The sequence below is a fragment of the Stylophora pistillata genome, chromosome 8, assembly GCF_964205215.1.
Source record: "Stylophora pistillata chromosome 8, jaStyPist1.2, whole genome shotgun sequence".
In the NCBI taxonomy this organism is placed as follows: domain Eukaryota; kingdom Metazoa; phylum Cnidaria; class Anthozoa; order Scleractinia; family Pocilloporidae; genus Stylophora; species Stylophora pistillata.
In genome coordinates, this window is record NC_142526.1 from 24,628,320 (window position 1) to 24,643,619 (window position 15,300).

The 15,300-nt window shown below is 38.9% G+C and overlaps 2 protein-coding genes and 2 pseudogenes across 2 annotated transcripts; 2 read left to right on the top strand and 2 right to left on the bottom strand.

Annotated features, from left to right (window-relative positions):
• Nucleotides 1-1,780: 1,780 nt before the first annotated feature.
• On the bottom strand, nt 1,781-3,421 carry LOC148725633 (uncharacterized). Its single transcript, XM_088731521.1, has 2 exons — nt 3,032-3,421; nt 1,781-2,540 (listed from the first exon to the last, which is right to left on the bottom strand). The coding sequence occupies exons 1-2, from the start codon at nt 3,286-3,288 to the stop codon at nt 1,781-1,783; spliced, it is 1,017 nt and encodes a 338-aa protein (XP_088587647.1). The 5' UTR covers nt 3,289-3,421.
• Nucleotides 3,422-4,580: 1,159 nt separating this feature from the next.
• On the bottom strand, nt 4,581-5,827 carry LOC148725634 (uncharacterized). The gene is made up of 2 exons (XM_088731522.1): nt 4,663-5,827; nt 4,581-4,604 (listed from the first exon to the last, which is right to left on the bottom strand). Exons 1-2 carry the CDS (start codon nt 5,722-5,724, stop codon nt 4,581-4,583), a joined length of 1,086 nt encoding a protein of 361 aa, XP_088587648.1. The 5' UTR covers nt 5,725-5,827.
• A 4,185-nt stretch (nt 5,828-10,012) lies between these two features.
• Nucleotides 10,013-10,635, top strand: LOC148725635 (uncharacterized; annotated as a pseudogene).
• A 1,447-nt stretch (nt 10,636-12,082) lies between these two features.
• Nucleotides 12,083-12,503, top strand: LOC148725636 (uncharacterized; annotated as a pseudogene).
• Nucleotides 12,504-15,300: the final 2,797 nt, after the last annotated feature.

Genomic DNA, 15,300 nt, shown 5'->3' on the forward strand with positions numbered 1-15,300 from the left:
GGTATCGTCTAAGCCATGCCAGAGTGCTCAAACTAGAGTACACTAGCGAGCATGCGCAATTGCAGAGCAATGACTCATCCTAGTTAGAGTGCTCAATTTGGACATGAAAGCAAAGCTTTGTATGCCAAAGAGCTATATCTAACTGCAGACAGTACTGTTTCGGCCTTCTGGGCCTCATCTACTGCGAGGATCGTGCATCATATATAAATACATCATGAATAAGACAGAAAAAACAAAAGAGGCCAAAGTGCAACTCAACAACAGAGTTCACTTCAAGCCTCTCAAAGCACCGATAGTGAAAAACACGTAGGAAAGGGTTAATGAGATCATTGACCAAATGCATCGGAGAAAAACACATTGATGGCTTAGAAATGGCTTTCACAAACTCCCAATATCCGCCTTCGGATACACAATTAGCCATTGCCGAAAACTATTTTTACTATTCACCCGATCATTTCTTACAAAAAAGGAAAACCCTTACGACAAGCAAAAATACAGTTCGAAGGCGAGAAAGCGATGCGAGCACAAAAGCCACATGGGGGAGTCCGTGCCGTTCTGTGTTTATCTTTATTCGCATGGCAAAAATTCATCGTTTGTCGGCGCAAAACTATCCACAGAAGCTTCAGATGATTTCTAGGACAATTCATTATCTGAAAAAGTCGACATTTCCCGACTGACAACGAAACAGTTCTCAAAAAAGTAATATGTGCGATTCTCTGTGCAGCGAACAAAGAGAGCTGTGACAAAGCAAAGCATGAGCTTGTTGAGCCTTTGACGTCATGATGACATTTTTGCGGGCTCGGCTAAAACATGTTTTCAGCAATGGCGGACGATTTTTGGACAACTTTGAAGCGGTAAAAATTGGTCATCGAAGGTTTGTTTTGCGTTTTTAATGGCAAAAAGGGCCTTAACTTGACCCAATTCAACATTGTGTAAACAATTTAAGCCAAAATAAAATGGTCAATTTTCGTCTCAGAGGCACTTTAAAATTTGCATAGTTCTCAAATATGGGTAAAAAAATTTTTTTTTTAATTGTCAGTAGATATAAAATTAAAATTTATACATAGTGTTAACCAAAAGAAATAGGAGTCACTGTTACACCCTGTTTACATCAAAATTATTCTTTAAAAATAAATAAGCATTCGCTGCGTATGCAGGTTCAACATCATTAGTAGTAGGAAAAGGGGGTTTCTGGCACATTTTCAAAATACCCTGAAAAACAGGGCAGTTTTGAAAGCTGATTTTCTTCATTTTTTATCTCATTTAAAAAAAAAGAACGTTGTTTTTAAGGAAAAATGATTGGCGCAGTTTCTTTCAAAAAAATCAAAGATTGAAGAATTTTTAGATTTGATTCAGTGGGTTTCTGGCGCGATTGCCTGAAAAACAGGGCAGTTTTGAAAAATGATTTTAATTTTTTATCTCATTTAAAAATGAACAACGATGATTTCAAGGCAAAATGATTGGCGCAGTTTCTTTCAAAAATCAAAGAAAAATTGGAGAATTTTTAGATTACATTGATTCTCAAGACAATCTCAAAATTCGTTTGAACCATCAGAAAAAACTAATGACAATATCTCAGAAAAAACTCATGATCGCGTTATTAATAGGTCACACTTTCAAGCTCTCTGTTGACGATGTTGAGCTGAGCATCAGAAAGAATGAAGATGTGACATTTAACATTTCTTGAACCTGATCCTTTCCTGTTAATTGCAAGATGAACTCCATCTTTTGTATTCACCAATCTCAATCCTGAACCGTGAAGATCATTGTCTCTCATGCTTCAAAGATCGATAAAGAGACCGAACCTGTCTCCAGCATAAAAGTCTGTTGCATTCATCGCGCTGTTCTCCTTCCCAAATCTTCTAAAGACTTCTTCCCACATATCTCTTGCCTGCATTCCTTGGCTGTAAATCTTATTTGGAATACCATCAACAGTCAGCTTAACATCAGTGATGTTGGGATTAAACGTCTTTTCACTATTTCTTGTTCCTGCTGTGTATGTGTCATAAAAGAGAAGAAGAAGCCCCTTCATAGACCTCCTTGGAATATTGATGACCTCATTGATGATTGTGTCAAAACCTTTATCTATTGAGATTGTCTTGAGATGAGTGATATGCTCATACATGGATCTCTTTCCATTTTTGTAGTTAGAAAGGGCTTTATCAGCGAGTTTTTGGCTGTGAATGACTTCATACTCAAGCTGGATGTCAGTCAATTTATAATAAAGTTTTGTTGGGTCGGATCCCTTCGGAACACTACCATCAAGTGCAAGCCTGAGCTCGAAGAGAAGCTCATTAGAAAGAGCTCTCGGAAAAAAGGCTCCATGATCTTTCAAGATATCATGATCCAATGAAATCTTGTACATTTTCCCATAAACTTCATTGAGCTTATTTTCTTTATCAACGCCCGAAGTCTTCTTATCTCCAGCGCTGCATCTGATTTTCGAAAGATCTTCAGACTGAATACCTTCTCTGAACATGTTTGCCCTCTCATTCTCAGTCAAGAAGAGGTCCTCCCAAAGCTTGAATAAATCATAACCATCAGTGTCTTTGTTGTAGAGCGTTTTCAAGGATTGATATTTCAAGTATTTCTAGGTTTGCCTTTTGTTTTATTAAGTCTCGCCTTTTCGCCCCTACGTGCTATTTTGATGAATCTATAGTTTTGACCATTTATTTTTAGTGTGTGCTTAAACTTGGCTTAGCACTTACCGTGCTAGACATTTTAATCCCTTGTTGTGGTTGAGGATAACTAGTTTGCTAGGTGGTCATGTTTGAGTTGGTAAAACTGACCTTGAGTCTTACCCACACTGAACATCCTGTTTTGGAAATTCCCACGGTTAGCTAACCCAAACATGTCTGTGATTTTTGTATTTAATACTGGAGCACTCCTTGCTGAAAGTGGTAGAAAATAAGCAGTGGAACAAGAGAGAGAAGATTAGCTGTAGTAGGAGCAGCAGTATAGGAGAATAAAGAGGAAAATTACAGAGTCTCAGTACCTCTTGTTCATTTGCCAAGCGAGTGGTAAATCCCCCACAACATCTTGCAAAATTTCTCTTGCAAACTTCAAAGTCAGTCGATCGACAAGAGCTCTTGCTACATTGTTCACGAGGAAATTGTTTGCATGCCCAGCGACTTCCAAGTTGAAGACGAGTGCATGCGATCCAGGCACGAGTACTACCCCATTATCAAGTTTTGGAACTGGAACCCTAAGGACTTCACCAGGGAAAGCACTATTCGGGTTGAATGTTACTCTGTGAATCACACGGTCTGCCTTGAGAGCGTTTGACATCTTTTTTTAAAAACTCGGGCCAATTCTTTCACTTACTTCCATTTTTATAAAAGATATTTTAAAAAATGGCAGATTTTGGAGATACTGATCCTCTGTTAGAACATAATGATGATGATGATAATGATGATGATGATGATGAAGGAGACACAACAAGACCTTTTCAACCAGACAAGAATTAAACTCCAGGGCCCTCAGGCGAAGAAATTCCAATGACGACAATGAACAGAGAGCAAGAAAAGGACTCAAAAACTGGTGAGACATCTTTTATTGAAGGTGATATTTTTGGTTCGCGAGTTTTAACTTCAAATGAGAATGCATGGGAAACACTTACTACAACTTTTCCTGAGGCAAAAGCTTCAGAACTTGAAGTTTCTTATAGCAAGAAAGGAAGGTTGCAGGTGAAGATGTTTGGTCAAGGCAAGAAGACATATCCTTTGTTTACTGAAGAAAGAGGCACAAATGAGCAGAGGTTGAATCCAAGTCTCTCAAAAGAAATTAAAAAGTCACTTGGTCCAGAGCGAGAGGTTTTGATTGGACAGAAAGATAAAGAAATTGAGAAGCTACAACAGTCAATTCAAGATGATCGAGATATTGCTGATGATGAGAATGAAAACCCTGCTATAAGAGAACGAGCAAGAAAAAGAATAGCAGAAAATCAAGAGCAGATTGATGCACTTGAGAATGAAAGAGAGAGAATAGAAGAAAGATTATCGCTCCGTGAGAGAGTTAGAAACATCTTCAAAAAGTATGGTTTTACAGTCTCTGCTGTTGTTTTGGTCGTTGGAACAACGATTGGAGTGATTGTGAGCACATTGACAAAAGGCTTGAAGACTGTTGCAAAAGGGGTGGGGAACGGGCTAAAGACTCTTGGAAAAAAGATCGCTGGAATTTTACCAGGTCTCATTGGTTCAATAGTCGGCTTCGCTTTTAGAGCTGCTGGCTCAGTGATCAGCTTTCTCGGACAAAATGCTTGGGTTCTGATAATGGGTGTTGCCATATTCATGGTTGAGCGATTTCAAAACAAAAGGCGATGATACGTATGATGCACGATCCTCGCAGTAGATAGCGCTATTTAAGCAATAGCGAAAATCAGACCTGAAAAAAATCAGGCCTGTACGGGATTCGAACCACTGACCTCTGCGATACTAGTGCAGCGCTCTGCCAATTGAGCTAACAAGTCAACTGGGAGCAGGCCGTTAAGTTGATTCGTAATAAACCCGTGAAAGTGATAAATAAGATACAATGAAATATATGAACTTCATATATTTCATTGTATCTTAAAAGGCGATGAGTCAGGAAGGCTGAGACCAGTCCAACTGAAATCAATCCAACCTTAATTTTATCATGATTTGTATCGCTTGCGCTCTCGCTCACGCTGTCGCTGGCGCTGGCGCTGGCGCTCTCGCTTGTCTTCGTAGCCTCAGACTGAACCTCAGTTGAAGTCTTTTGAGAAGTAGGTCTCTTGATTTTCGATAAGCCCCCATTCATATGCTTAACTCCGACTGATTTCATATCCAAATTCACTGATTTATTGACCCCAAACTTCATGTCAGAACTTGCCTTATTCAGCTTGTTATTATACCCAACTGTGCTCTGTGTGTTCAAAAGAAGATTTGAAGGCATGAGCCAATTACCTGGTGAGATTGCAAGATCAAGTCTGACTTTCGCCTCATCAATCGCGAGCTGAAACCTCTGTACGCTCTTTGAGATGTCTGTCATTCTGATCGCATCCTCAACTAAAACAAGGAACTCACGCTGAGCCTCTTTCGCACTTCCTGATAAACCCAAGATGGACGATCTTACATTGACTTGTGAACCAAGAATACAATAAACAAATGCCTCAATCGACTGATTCAATCTCGCCATCCCGGCTCGCGCCAAGCCTTCTGACTTATCTGCCATGAAAAACTCAAACTGTTTTTCAACTTTAACATTGTCATTCCTTATGAAATATATCAGATTGCCTTTCGTAGCTTTTCCGCCTTCATCACTGAACTTGTTGTCACCAGGATATGGGATTGCAGTTGCCATAGGTCCAGTATTTGTGACATAAATGAAAACAGATCCGAGACCGTGATTGCCACCTTCTTTGAAGCGGAAGTCTGTGCTTGACGAAATTCCAAATTCTGAACACAATCTTTTGAACGACGGCTGATCGTAGTTATTTTTCATCTGACTGAAAGTTGAGTCGCCTGGGAGAGCCGATTCACTCTGTATTCCACCCATCTCAAAGAGAATTCTTCTGATTGTGAAATAAATGTGAAACTGCAGAAACGACTTGATCTGTTCTGGAACCATGTCAAGTAGTTCACGAGAGATTCCACAGCCTGAAGTAGCGCACCACACAGCAAAGTTGAGTTGTTGAGGCCAGTAGCTCATATTCGGCCCAGCAAGCCATCTCTTTGATTCTGCGCCTGAGCTATGCAGAATTTTCATTCTTGTGAATATTTCTCTGAATTTTGCTTCAAAATCTTGATTTGGGGTGACAAATATCTTTATCTCTTCATTAAGGTGACTTTTCGCATTCTCGTGAAATGGAACTGCTGGAACCTCCTTAATTGCAGAAGGATTCAAAGTGAGCTCAATGAGAAATCCAGCTATTCCAAGCGCACGCTTCATTTCATCACCCCGGTCTTTTCTGATTAATCCTGAGACGCTAGTTTGAATACCATCAGCTTGATTTAAGTAAACTTCTGCTTTTCCCTGTTTTTTGCTAAAGAATGTTACCACCACTTCTAACTTGCTCAAATCTGCGTTCGGATATTGTGCTTTGAAATCATTTCAGGCTTTTGTTCTTTTTTTCTCAGCAATTCTTTTTGCTGAGTAAAAGCAAAACTTTTCTCGTTCAAAGGCGCCTTGAAGCCAAATATCTTGAACCGAGAAAGGAATATCAAAAATGGTTGGGAGACGAGCGTGAAAAGATAACAGGTCATCAATTCACTATGATGTACATAGATTTTGATCTCATTCACAAGTTAAAAAATAAATTTTGGAAAAATAGAATAGAAGAAGATAGATTAAGACTGAAGAAAACTTATCGCTTTCCAAAAGATATCGATGAAAACCTCTTTCTGCTTTTGACAGATAAAGTAATAAAATATCACTGCGAAGGTGGGCACAGAAAAATTTCACAATTTACTTTGAAAAGAAAAGCAGATTTTTATAATTACTACACTAATCTCATTCAAGCAAATTTCCAAAAATAATTTTCTAAAGCTGAAAAAAACCGCGATAAAATTATAAAAATATAAATTTTTTATATTTTTATAAAAAATGGAGAACTGGAATGTTAAAGAATTAAAAGCCGAGGCAAAACGACTCGGGCTAAAAAAATATTCAAGCCTCAGAAAGCAGGAGTTGATTGAGTTGGTATCTAGCATTATTGACCACCCAATTCCAGCAGATTTCAATGCTCCTGTTCTCAGACCAACAGGAAATTCTGGGCAGTCGTTAACGCTTGATCCGCAAGAACAAAGGAGGACAGAAATAAGAGAAATTGAAGAGATGCTTGGATTGAGACCATACGTCACCACTTCGGATGACGCGACAATAGCAAATGAATGGAACGAGTTCGTTGAAAACTACGAAAATAGTCCATTTGGCACTAGCGCTACAGTTCGGGATAGGCGCGCCCGCGAGTCAGCATCTGCATTGAGAGGTTTCGCAGGGCAGTTCAGAATAGATGGAGTTGAGGGTTTTGGGCCAAATCAATTCATGCAGGAGGCAAAACCGGCAGTTTTGAAAATCATGAGAGAGAACCGCCAGACAAGACTCAAGATGATTCTTTCTTGCGAGATGAAGAGGCGAGCTATGGATGGAGAAGTTCAGTATCTTGTCACTTATTTCCACACCAACACAATTGAAAATCTTAATGCAACTAATGAAAGCGAAACGTATGAAAGATTTGTTCAAACTATTCAGGAAAGAATTGAAGAATTCGACAATAACGGAAGTAACTGGGAGTTTCACAGAGTCATTTCACTTGACTTGCATCTTGTAGAGTACAACCCTTTGAACGGCAGCTCTTACATCGAACTACCGAAAGCGCTTAAAGGAAAAAATGGTGCATTACAAGAGCGCTTTATCCAGTTGAGAAAAACCCTCAAAGAATAACGAAGATTCTTAAAGAACAATCTGATCGACTCGACTGGAGAGGAATCAACCTCCCGGTTGAGCTTGACAAGATAAAAAAGTTTGAAAAACAGAACGAAAATATCGCGGTAAACGTGTTTGGTTATGAAAGTGAGGCCAGAGTCTATCCTCTCAGAATAAGCAAGTCACCAGCCGAAGAAAGGAGTCAGGTGATCAATCTTCTTCTCATCGAGAAAGACGCAGTTGCTAATAAACAATACTGCTTTATAAACAACATCAGCAGGCTTCTCTCGAGTCAAGTTTCAAAGCATAAGGAACCAAAAGAATTTTGTCTCAGGTGTTTGAATCACTTTTCAAGCAAAGAAAAGCTTGCGGAGCACGAGGTGCTCTGCGCAAACAATGAAGCTGTCAAGATTCAAATGCCAAAAGAAGGAACTTTTATCGAATTCAAGAAACATAACCGATCAATAAGAGTGCCCTTTGTTGTTTATGCCGACTTTGAATCTTTCACAAAACCAATTCACTCTTGTGAGCCAAGAAGCGATAAGAGCTTTACCATTAAATATCAAAAACATAAACCGTCCGGCTTTTGCTATAAGCTTGTCTGCTTTCATGACCAGCTTTATTCTCAAGAGGCAGTCATCTACAGAGCAAAGTCTGAGGATGAGGATGTTGCTCAGATCTTTGTTGAAATGCTTGAAGAGAACATTAAGAAGATTCACAAAGAATTTGACTTTAAAAACAAGATGATCTTCACTGATGAAGACAAGAAAATGTTCAATGCGGCGAAGTGCTGTTGGATATGTGGTGAGTCTTTCCCCACTGATCCTGTTGTGCTCACTTTGATTGGCAACTCGCGCGACAAAGTTAGAGATCACTGTCATTTCACTGGCAAGTATAGAGGAGCTGCACACAGAAATTGCAATTTTCAATTCGCAAAGCCAAAGTTCACTCCTGTCATATTTCACAACTTGGCTGGTTATGACTCTCATCTTTTTGTAAGAATCTTGGAAAGACCGAGGGAGACAAACTGCATTCCCAATAATGAAGAGAAGTACATCAGCTTCAGCAAATCTGTTGCTGTTGGCTCTTACACCAACAAAGAAGAAGAAGAAGTTGCCATCAAGACTGAGCTTCGCTTAATCGATAGTTTAAAGTTCATGGCTTCTTCTCTCGATAAACTGGTCAGTAATCTGAGCCACGATAAGCTGAAGAAAACTGGGGAGGTGTTTAGAGACGCTGAAATCGAGTTGATCTCAAGAAAGGGTGTTTATCCACATGATTACATGAGCAGCATTGAAAAGTTCGGAGAACAGAACTTCCACCAAAAAGAGAGTTTTACTCAAAGCTTAATGACTGTGATATAAGTGAAGAAGATTATGAGCATGTAAAGAAAATCTGGAATTAGTTCAAGATGAAGAACATGGCTGATTATCATGATCTTTATCTCAAATCAGATGTTCTCTTGCTTGCAGATGTGTTTGTAGAATTCAGAAACGTCTGCCTTGAGAATTACAATCTCGATCCTGCTTGGTATTACACTTCTCCTGGATTGGCTTGGGATGCAGCATTGAAGTTGACAAAAGTTGAGCTTGAGCTTTTGAGTGATCCAGACATGCTTCTGATGTTTGAGAAAGGAATTCGTGGAGAAATCTCAGTGATCCCAAATCGCTATGGAAAAGCAAACAACGAATACATGAATTTAAAGTTTGACAGAGAAAAACCATCAAAATATCTGACTTATCTTGACGCAAACAATCTTTATAGATGGGCAATGTGCAAACCTCTTCCTGTCAGAGGTTTCAAATGGATGAGTCAAGCAGAGATTGGAGACTGGAGAGCGAGCGAGAGAAATATGAGCTTAAGAAACAACGTAGCATCTCCTCTCTTATGAATGATTTGAAGAATTATTTCATAAATTCTTATAGAGACATTGATTCTTTTGAAGCTGTATTATAATCTAGTTTTATTGTATTTATAATCCTTGACTAGTTACATTGTTGAAATAGTTAGTTCTATTTTAATCTCTATGGCTTAGAATGTATTACTTACTAACTAACTTTAGTTTTGAGGGCCACTGGTTTGTCAGCGCAAGCTGTTATGTGTCTACCCTCTTTAAATAAAGTCGATTATTATTATTATTATTATTATTATTATAAATATTCCCTGCATTCTTGAGGTGGATCTTGAATATCCAAAAGAGCTTCATGATCTTCACAACGATTATCCTCTTGCTCCAGAGAGAATCATGATCGGCTCAAACAAAGTCGAGAAACTTGTGCCAAATCTGAACGATAAGAAGAAATATATCATTCATCACCAGAATCTCAAACAGTGCCTTGAACTCGGTTTGAGACTGAAAAAGACTAACAGAGGAATCAAATTTAAAGAAGAACCTTGGCTGAAAAGTTATATAGAGCTCAACACAAATTTGCGCGCGAATGCAAAGAATGAATTTGACAAGGATTTCTTCAAGTTGATGAAAAACTCTGTGTTTGGAAAAACAATGGAAAACATCAGGAAACGAGTTGACGTGAGGCTTCTGAACAATCGAAAGAAAGCACAAAAGCTTTCAGCAAAACCAAACTTCAAGCATTGCACAATATTTGACGAAAATCTCATTGCAATACATATGGGGAAAATATCAATAACGTTTAACAAGCCAGTTTTCTGTGGAATGGCTATTCTTGATCTCAGCAAGACTTTGATGTACGATTTCCCCTACAACTACATAAAAAAGAAATATGGAGATAAAGCCAAGCTTCTTTTCACAGACACTGAAAGTCTCATGTATGAGATTGAAACTGAAGACTTTTACAAGGACATAGCAGCAGATGTTGAAGAAAATTTTGACACCAGCAACTTTCCAAAAGACCACATTTCAAAGATATCCCAACTGGTTGCAACAAAAAAGTTGTGGGCATGATGAAAGTTGAGGCTGGTTGAAAGATTATTGAGGAGTTTGTTGGATTGAGAGCAAAACTTTACAGCTACAAGACTCTTGAGGGCAAAGAAGAGAAGAAGTGCAAGGGAATCAAGAAGACTGTGATAAAGAAGAATATAACTCACGAAGACTACAAAAAGTGCTTATTTAGCGGAAACATACAGATGAGAAAGATTAATGTAATCAGATCACACAGACTTGAGATATTCAGTGAGACCATCGACAAGATTGCTTTGAGCGCAAATGATGATAAGAGAATCATAAGAGAAGACAATGTCTCAACTTTTTCACATGGGCACTATAAAATATGAATCCTCAGAATATTCCTTTCAATGCATGAATAGTTGGACCAACAAATTCAGGAAAGACGAAATATGTCGTCAATCTTTTGAGCAATAAATTCGATCAGAAATTCGATTACGTTTTTTTGATTTGTCCAACATTCATCCACATCTCGTTGCGAGTGGAAGAGCAAAGGAAATGATTGGTGTCTCTCTCACCCAGGATCAAGTCAAAAGGCTTCCTGAAAAAGATGTTGAGAAGTACTTCAAAAGATATCAGGCCACAATCTCTTCAAAGACTTGCGATGCGATAGTCGACACATTTCTTCAGCTTTCATGTAAAGCGTTGGCGTATTTTCTCCCTGTTGATGAAGGAAAACTCATGAAAGACCTGAACGATGACTTCATTGTGAAGAGAGAACTCGGAATGATTGCAGGAAGCTTGAGTTTGAAGTATGGAAAGTACATGGCGATCGCAAGTGCTGCTCTTCTCACTGCCAAAAATGTTGAAGTTCCCTTAAAACCAAATGTGGTTAATGTTGAAGTAGAAAGTAATTGTGAAGAACTTGAAAAAGAACTTGAAAAAGAACTTGAATAAGAACTTGAATAAAAACTTGAATAAGAACTTGAATATGAACTTGAATAAGAACTTAAAAATAATGTGACAAGAAATAAAATGGAAGAAAAAGTAACTCAAGATCCAGCAGAGCGAGGGCGACAGCCCGAGCCGTCGCAGTCGCAGTCGCCGCCAGCACAACAAGTCACTTCAACTGATCAGAATAAGACGAAACCGAAAATAAATCCAGGGCGTGTCGCTGCTGGGAAAAAACTTGCTGAACATAACAGAAGAGTTAGAGAGCAAAAAAAGGTGAATGCTTCGAAGCAGCCAAACCTAGAGCCAGAACCAGAACCAAAACCAGAGCCATCATCATCATCCTCATCATCATCATCATTGTCACTCACTCAAATTCTTTCAGTAGCAAGTATTGTTCTTTCACTGGCTGGACTGTACTATAAAAGGAAAGAGTTGATGGAGCTCGTAAAATCACGACCAAACCCAGAACTAAAGCCAGAACCAAGGCAAATTCAGCGCATCTCTGCGGGGGAATCAGCGGAGTTGCCTCAAATTCCAAAAGGAGTAAAACCAATGGATTGATTTTTTTTGTCTTTCAAATAAAAATGTCTGATAATACACTTGTGACTGATTCAGCTACATTGACTGGATTGGCTGCTGGAATTGGATGGGTAACAAAGAGAGTTATCAAAGAACCGATGACTTCTGATCCGAGTTCAAATCTCATGAACTATGCAAAGTTCACTCTCGTGATCGCTGGATCAATCGCAGCAAAAAAATATCTTGAAGAACAGAAGATTTTGCCATCTTAAGAAATGCATTTAAGTTTGCGGCGACAACGCAGACTAACTCAATATTCTATGAGATCAATTTCATGATGAAAACTTGCCAGCGATTGATAAAATGGCAAGCATAGCAATAATGATCGGAGGAGCACTCATCAATGCAACTGCATTTGTTGGTGGGAGCTATCTCGCAAAATATTTGAGTGGAGATAAAAATAGCGTTGAAGAAGAGAAGAAGAGATATGATCTTGCTGTAGAAAAATACCAGGCAGCTTATGAGAAATATCAAGAGAATCGAACAAAGCTTCTCGATTGGATTGCAGCAAACGACCGAATCAAAAAAGAGGCAAATCAAAATTTTGTTGATACAGATTATGCTTTCAAGCTTTTACAACAAGGCTCATAGTGAAGAGCTTGATATGAAAGAACCACATTTTTCTAACTTCTGCAAACCGAGCACACAACAGAAACAAAGTGAAATGATTTATGCCGGAGGAATGGCTTTGGCTTTGGGATTGGCTGCAAGTCGATTTTTGTGAGAGCAAAAGAAAATGGAGAGAAAACTTTTAAGAGTTTACTATAGCCCGAAAGGATTTTGGAAGGGATTGGGTGCAGTGAAAAAGTTGGCAGAAGAAGCTCGGGTTCCTAAAGATGTTGCAAAGCTCTGGCTGACGAGACAAGCCATCTGGCAGATTTATTTGCCTGCACCTAAGCATATCCCACGGCCAACGTTTGATGTTGATTTTCCAAATGCAGTTCATCAGGCCGATCTTCTTTTCCTTCCTCATGACAAACTTTTTAGAAAGGTCTATAAGTATGCATTGACAGTGGTCGATGTTGCGAGCAGATTCAAAGCTGCTGAACCTCTCACCTCAAAAGAATCTTCTGAGGTCTCAAAGGCTTTCCAGACGATTTACAAGAGAGGATCATTGAGATGGCCAGAAATTCTTCATGTTGATCCTGGACGTGAATTCATGGGTGAAACAACTAAAGAGATGGCAAAGCATGATGTGAGAATTAAAAGAGGAAATGTAAACGTTCATAGAGATCAAGGGATAGTTGAGCGATTTAATCGAAGTTTGGGTGAGCGCCTTTTTAGTTTCCAATACGGCCAAGAGATGAACTTCAAAGACAGAACGAGATCAACAGAATGGGTGAAGAGGCTTCCAGAAGTTGTTTCAGCATTAAATCGTGAGGAGACAAGATTGACTGGAAAGAAACCAATTGACGCAATCAAAGAAAAGGTGGTTGACGCACAGTGTTCAACTTCTTTTTCAAGACCTGTTGGCTTGAAAGAAAAGAGACTTGACTATTCAAAAATGTGAGATATCTCCATGCTCCCGGCGAGTTAGAAGGTGGACAAAGAAGAGCAACAGATCCAATCTGGTCTCTAAAAGTCTTCAATATCGAAAAAGCACTTGTGAATGAAAAAGAACCTGTTCTTTACTATCTGAAAGATGGACCAAAGCGAGGATTTGTCAGAGAAGAGCTTCAGATTGTTCCACCTAAAACTGAGCTACCTCCTGAAGGAATTCGATGAGGAGAATGCTTCATAAGCCTCTATGTGTTTTTTCTGAGATATTGTCATTAGTTTATTCTGATGGTTCAAACGAATTTTGAGATTGTCTTGAGAATCAATGTAATCTAAAAATTCTTCAATTTTTCTTTGATTTTTGAAAGAAACTGCGCCAATCATTTTGCCTTGAAATCATCGTTGTTCATTTTTAAATGAGATAAAAAATTAAAATCATTTGTCAAAACTGCCCTGTTTTTCAGGCAATTGTGCCAGAAACCCACTGAATCAAATCTCAAAATTCTTCAATTTTTCTTTGATTTTTTTTTTAAAGAAACTGCGCCAATCATTCTGCCTTAAAAACAACGTTCTTTTTTTTTTTTTTTAAATGAGATAGAAAATGAAAAAAATCAGTTTTCAAAACTGCCCTGTTTTTCAGGGTATTTTGAAAATGTGCCAGAAATCCTCTATTCCTACTACTTCATTTGTGTCTGGTACGTGTCTTTCCCATTCTCTTCTGAACCCAGCCTCCAAATAGTCACTTGTCCCTTCCAACACACCTGAGAGCTCTGCTGTTTCCTGGAGTTGTTGTTCGGTTACTGTGAGGCCACATTTTTCCCCTCCATAATTCTGCGGATACATGTAAATGTGCTCTGGTACTCCATCAGGAAGCTCTTTAGCCTTCTGCTTACGCATGCAATGATTGTTCCACACTGATACTCTAAAGGTATCTAGTTCTTTCTGTAGCACGGATATGTACACATATGCAAGTAGGTTCCTTCAGAGTAAACAGCAAAAACTCACTTTGATAGGTGCAAGTCATTTATTATTCTGAGAAGTCTTTGACACAAGAACATCCTTTTTATGACCTCTGAAAGAAACGCTGCACCTATTCATTATTTTGTAGCCAAACAGATTGTGAAAAAATTGTCTACAAAACAAAAGTTTTCAATCCCAAAACATAGGAATATTGTTTGTATTTACTCATAACTGAGTCGAAATTATACCTGTGTGTTTGATCACTTGGGTCATAATCTCCATTTTCAACTAGAGACGACAACTGACTTTGGAAAAACCTCTCCATTCTATCTTGCAACTCACGCCACCACCGTTCTATTTTATTTTTGGTCGAAGGGCCATAGAGTACACTATCAACTGGATCGTCTTGATCATCATATTGCGCACGGAGAAAAGTGTGCATTGTTGCCATAATCCCAGTTTCTGAACCTCTGTCTGTCCGGATTGTTAATGGTAATACTGTTGAAATCAAAACATAAAAACTGAATTTAAATTAAAATGGTTGTAAAAGATGTCAGCATACTTTAACTTTATATCCTTTGTATTTTTGGGTCATGATATCTAAAAATAAACTGTGATTCCTGGGTTTGGGTTAATTCAAGTACTTCAAGTTGCTACCCTGCCCTAGTATAATTTTATCGTGTCAGCGGTCGTAACCGTTTCGTAAAGTGAAATAGAATGACGCAACCAGGAGGACACAGCCAGGAGGACACAGCCAGGAGGACACAGTCAGAAGGACACAGCCAGGAGGACACAGGCCGGAGGACACAGCCAGGAGGACACAGCAAATAATCATTTACTTTTTCAAAGGGTTACGACCGCTGAGGGAGAGGGGTCACTAGGAGCTCTCTCGAAGCAATTACCGAGAAAAAACAAACATATATATCTTACGTATATGAGAACGATCCTTCGCAGTAAAGCACTATTTGAGCAATAGTGAAAATCAGACCTGAAAAAAATTTCAGGCCTGTACGGGACTCGAACCACTGACCTCTGTGATACTAGTGCAGCGCTCTACCAATTGA

Bases quoted from the DNA above. Each gene is read 5' to 3' on its own strand.
- LOC148725633 (XM_088731521.1), bottom strand. From the start codon at position 3,288: ATGTCAAACGCTCTCAAGGCAGACCGTGTGATTCACAGAGTAACATTC. The intron at 2,541-3,031 runs GGGGGATTTACC...CAAAGACACTGA, and splicing joins GAAATTTTGCAAGATGTTGT to TGGTTATGATTTATTCAAGC.
- LOC148725634 (XM_088731522.1), bottom strand. From the start codon at position 5,724: ATGAAAATTCTGCATAGCTCAGGCGCAGAATCAAAGAGATGGCTTGCT. The intron at 4,605-4,662 runs GTGAGCGAGAGC...GATTGATTTCAG, and splicing joins GCGCCAGCGCCAGCGACAGC to TTGGACTGGTCTCAGCCTTC.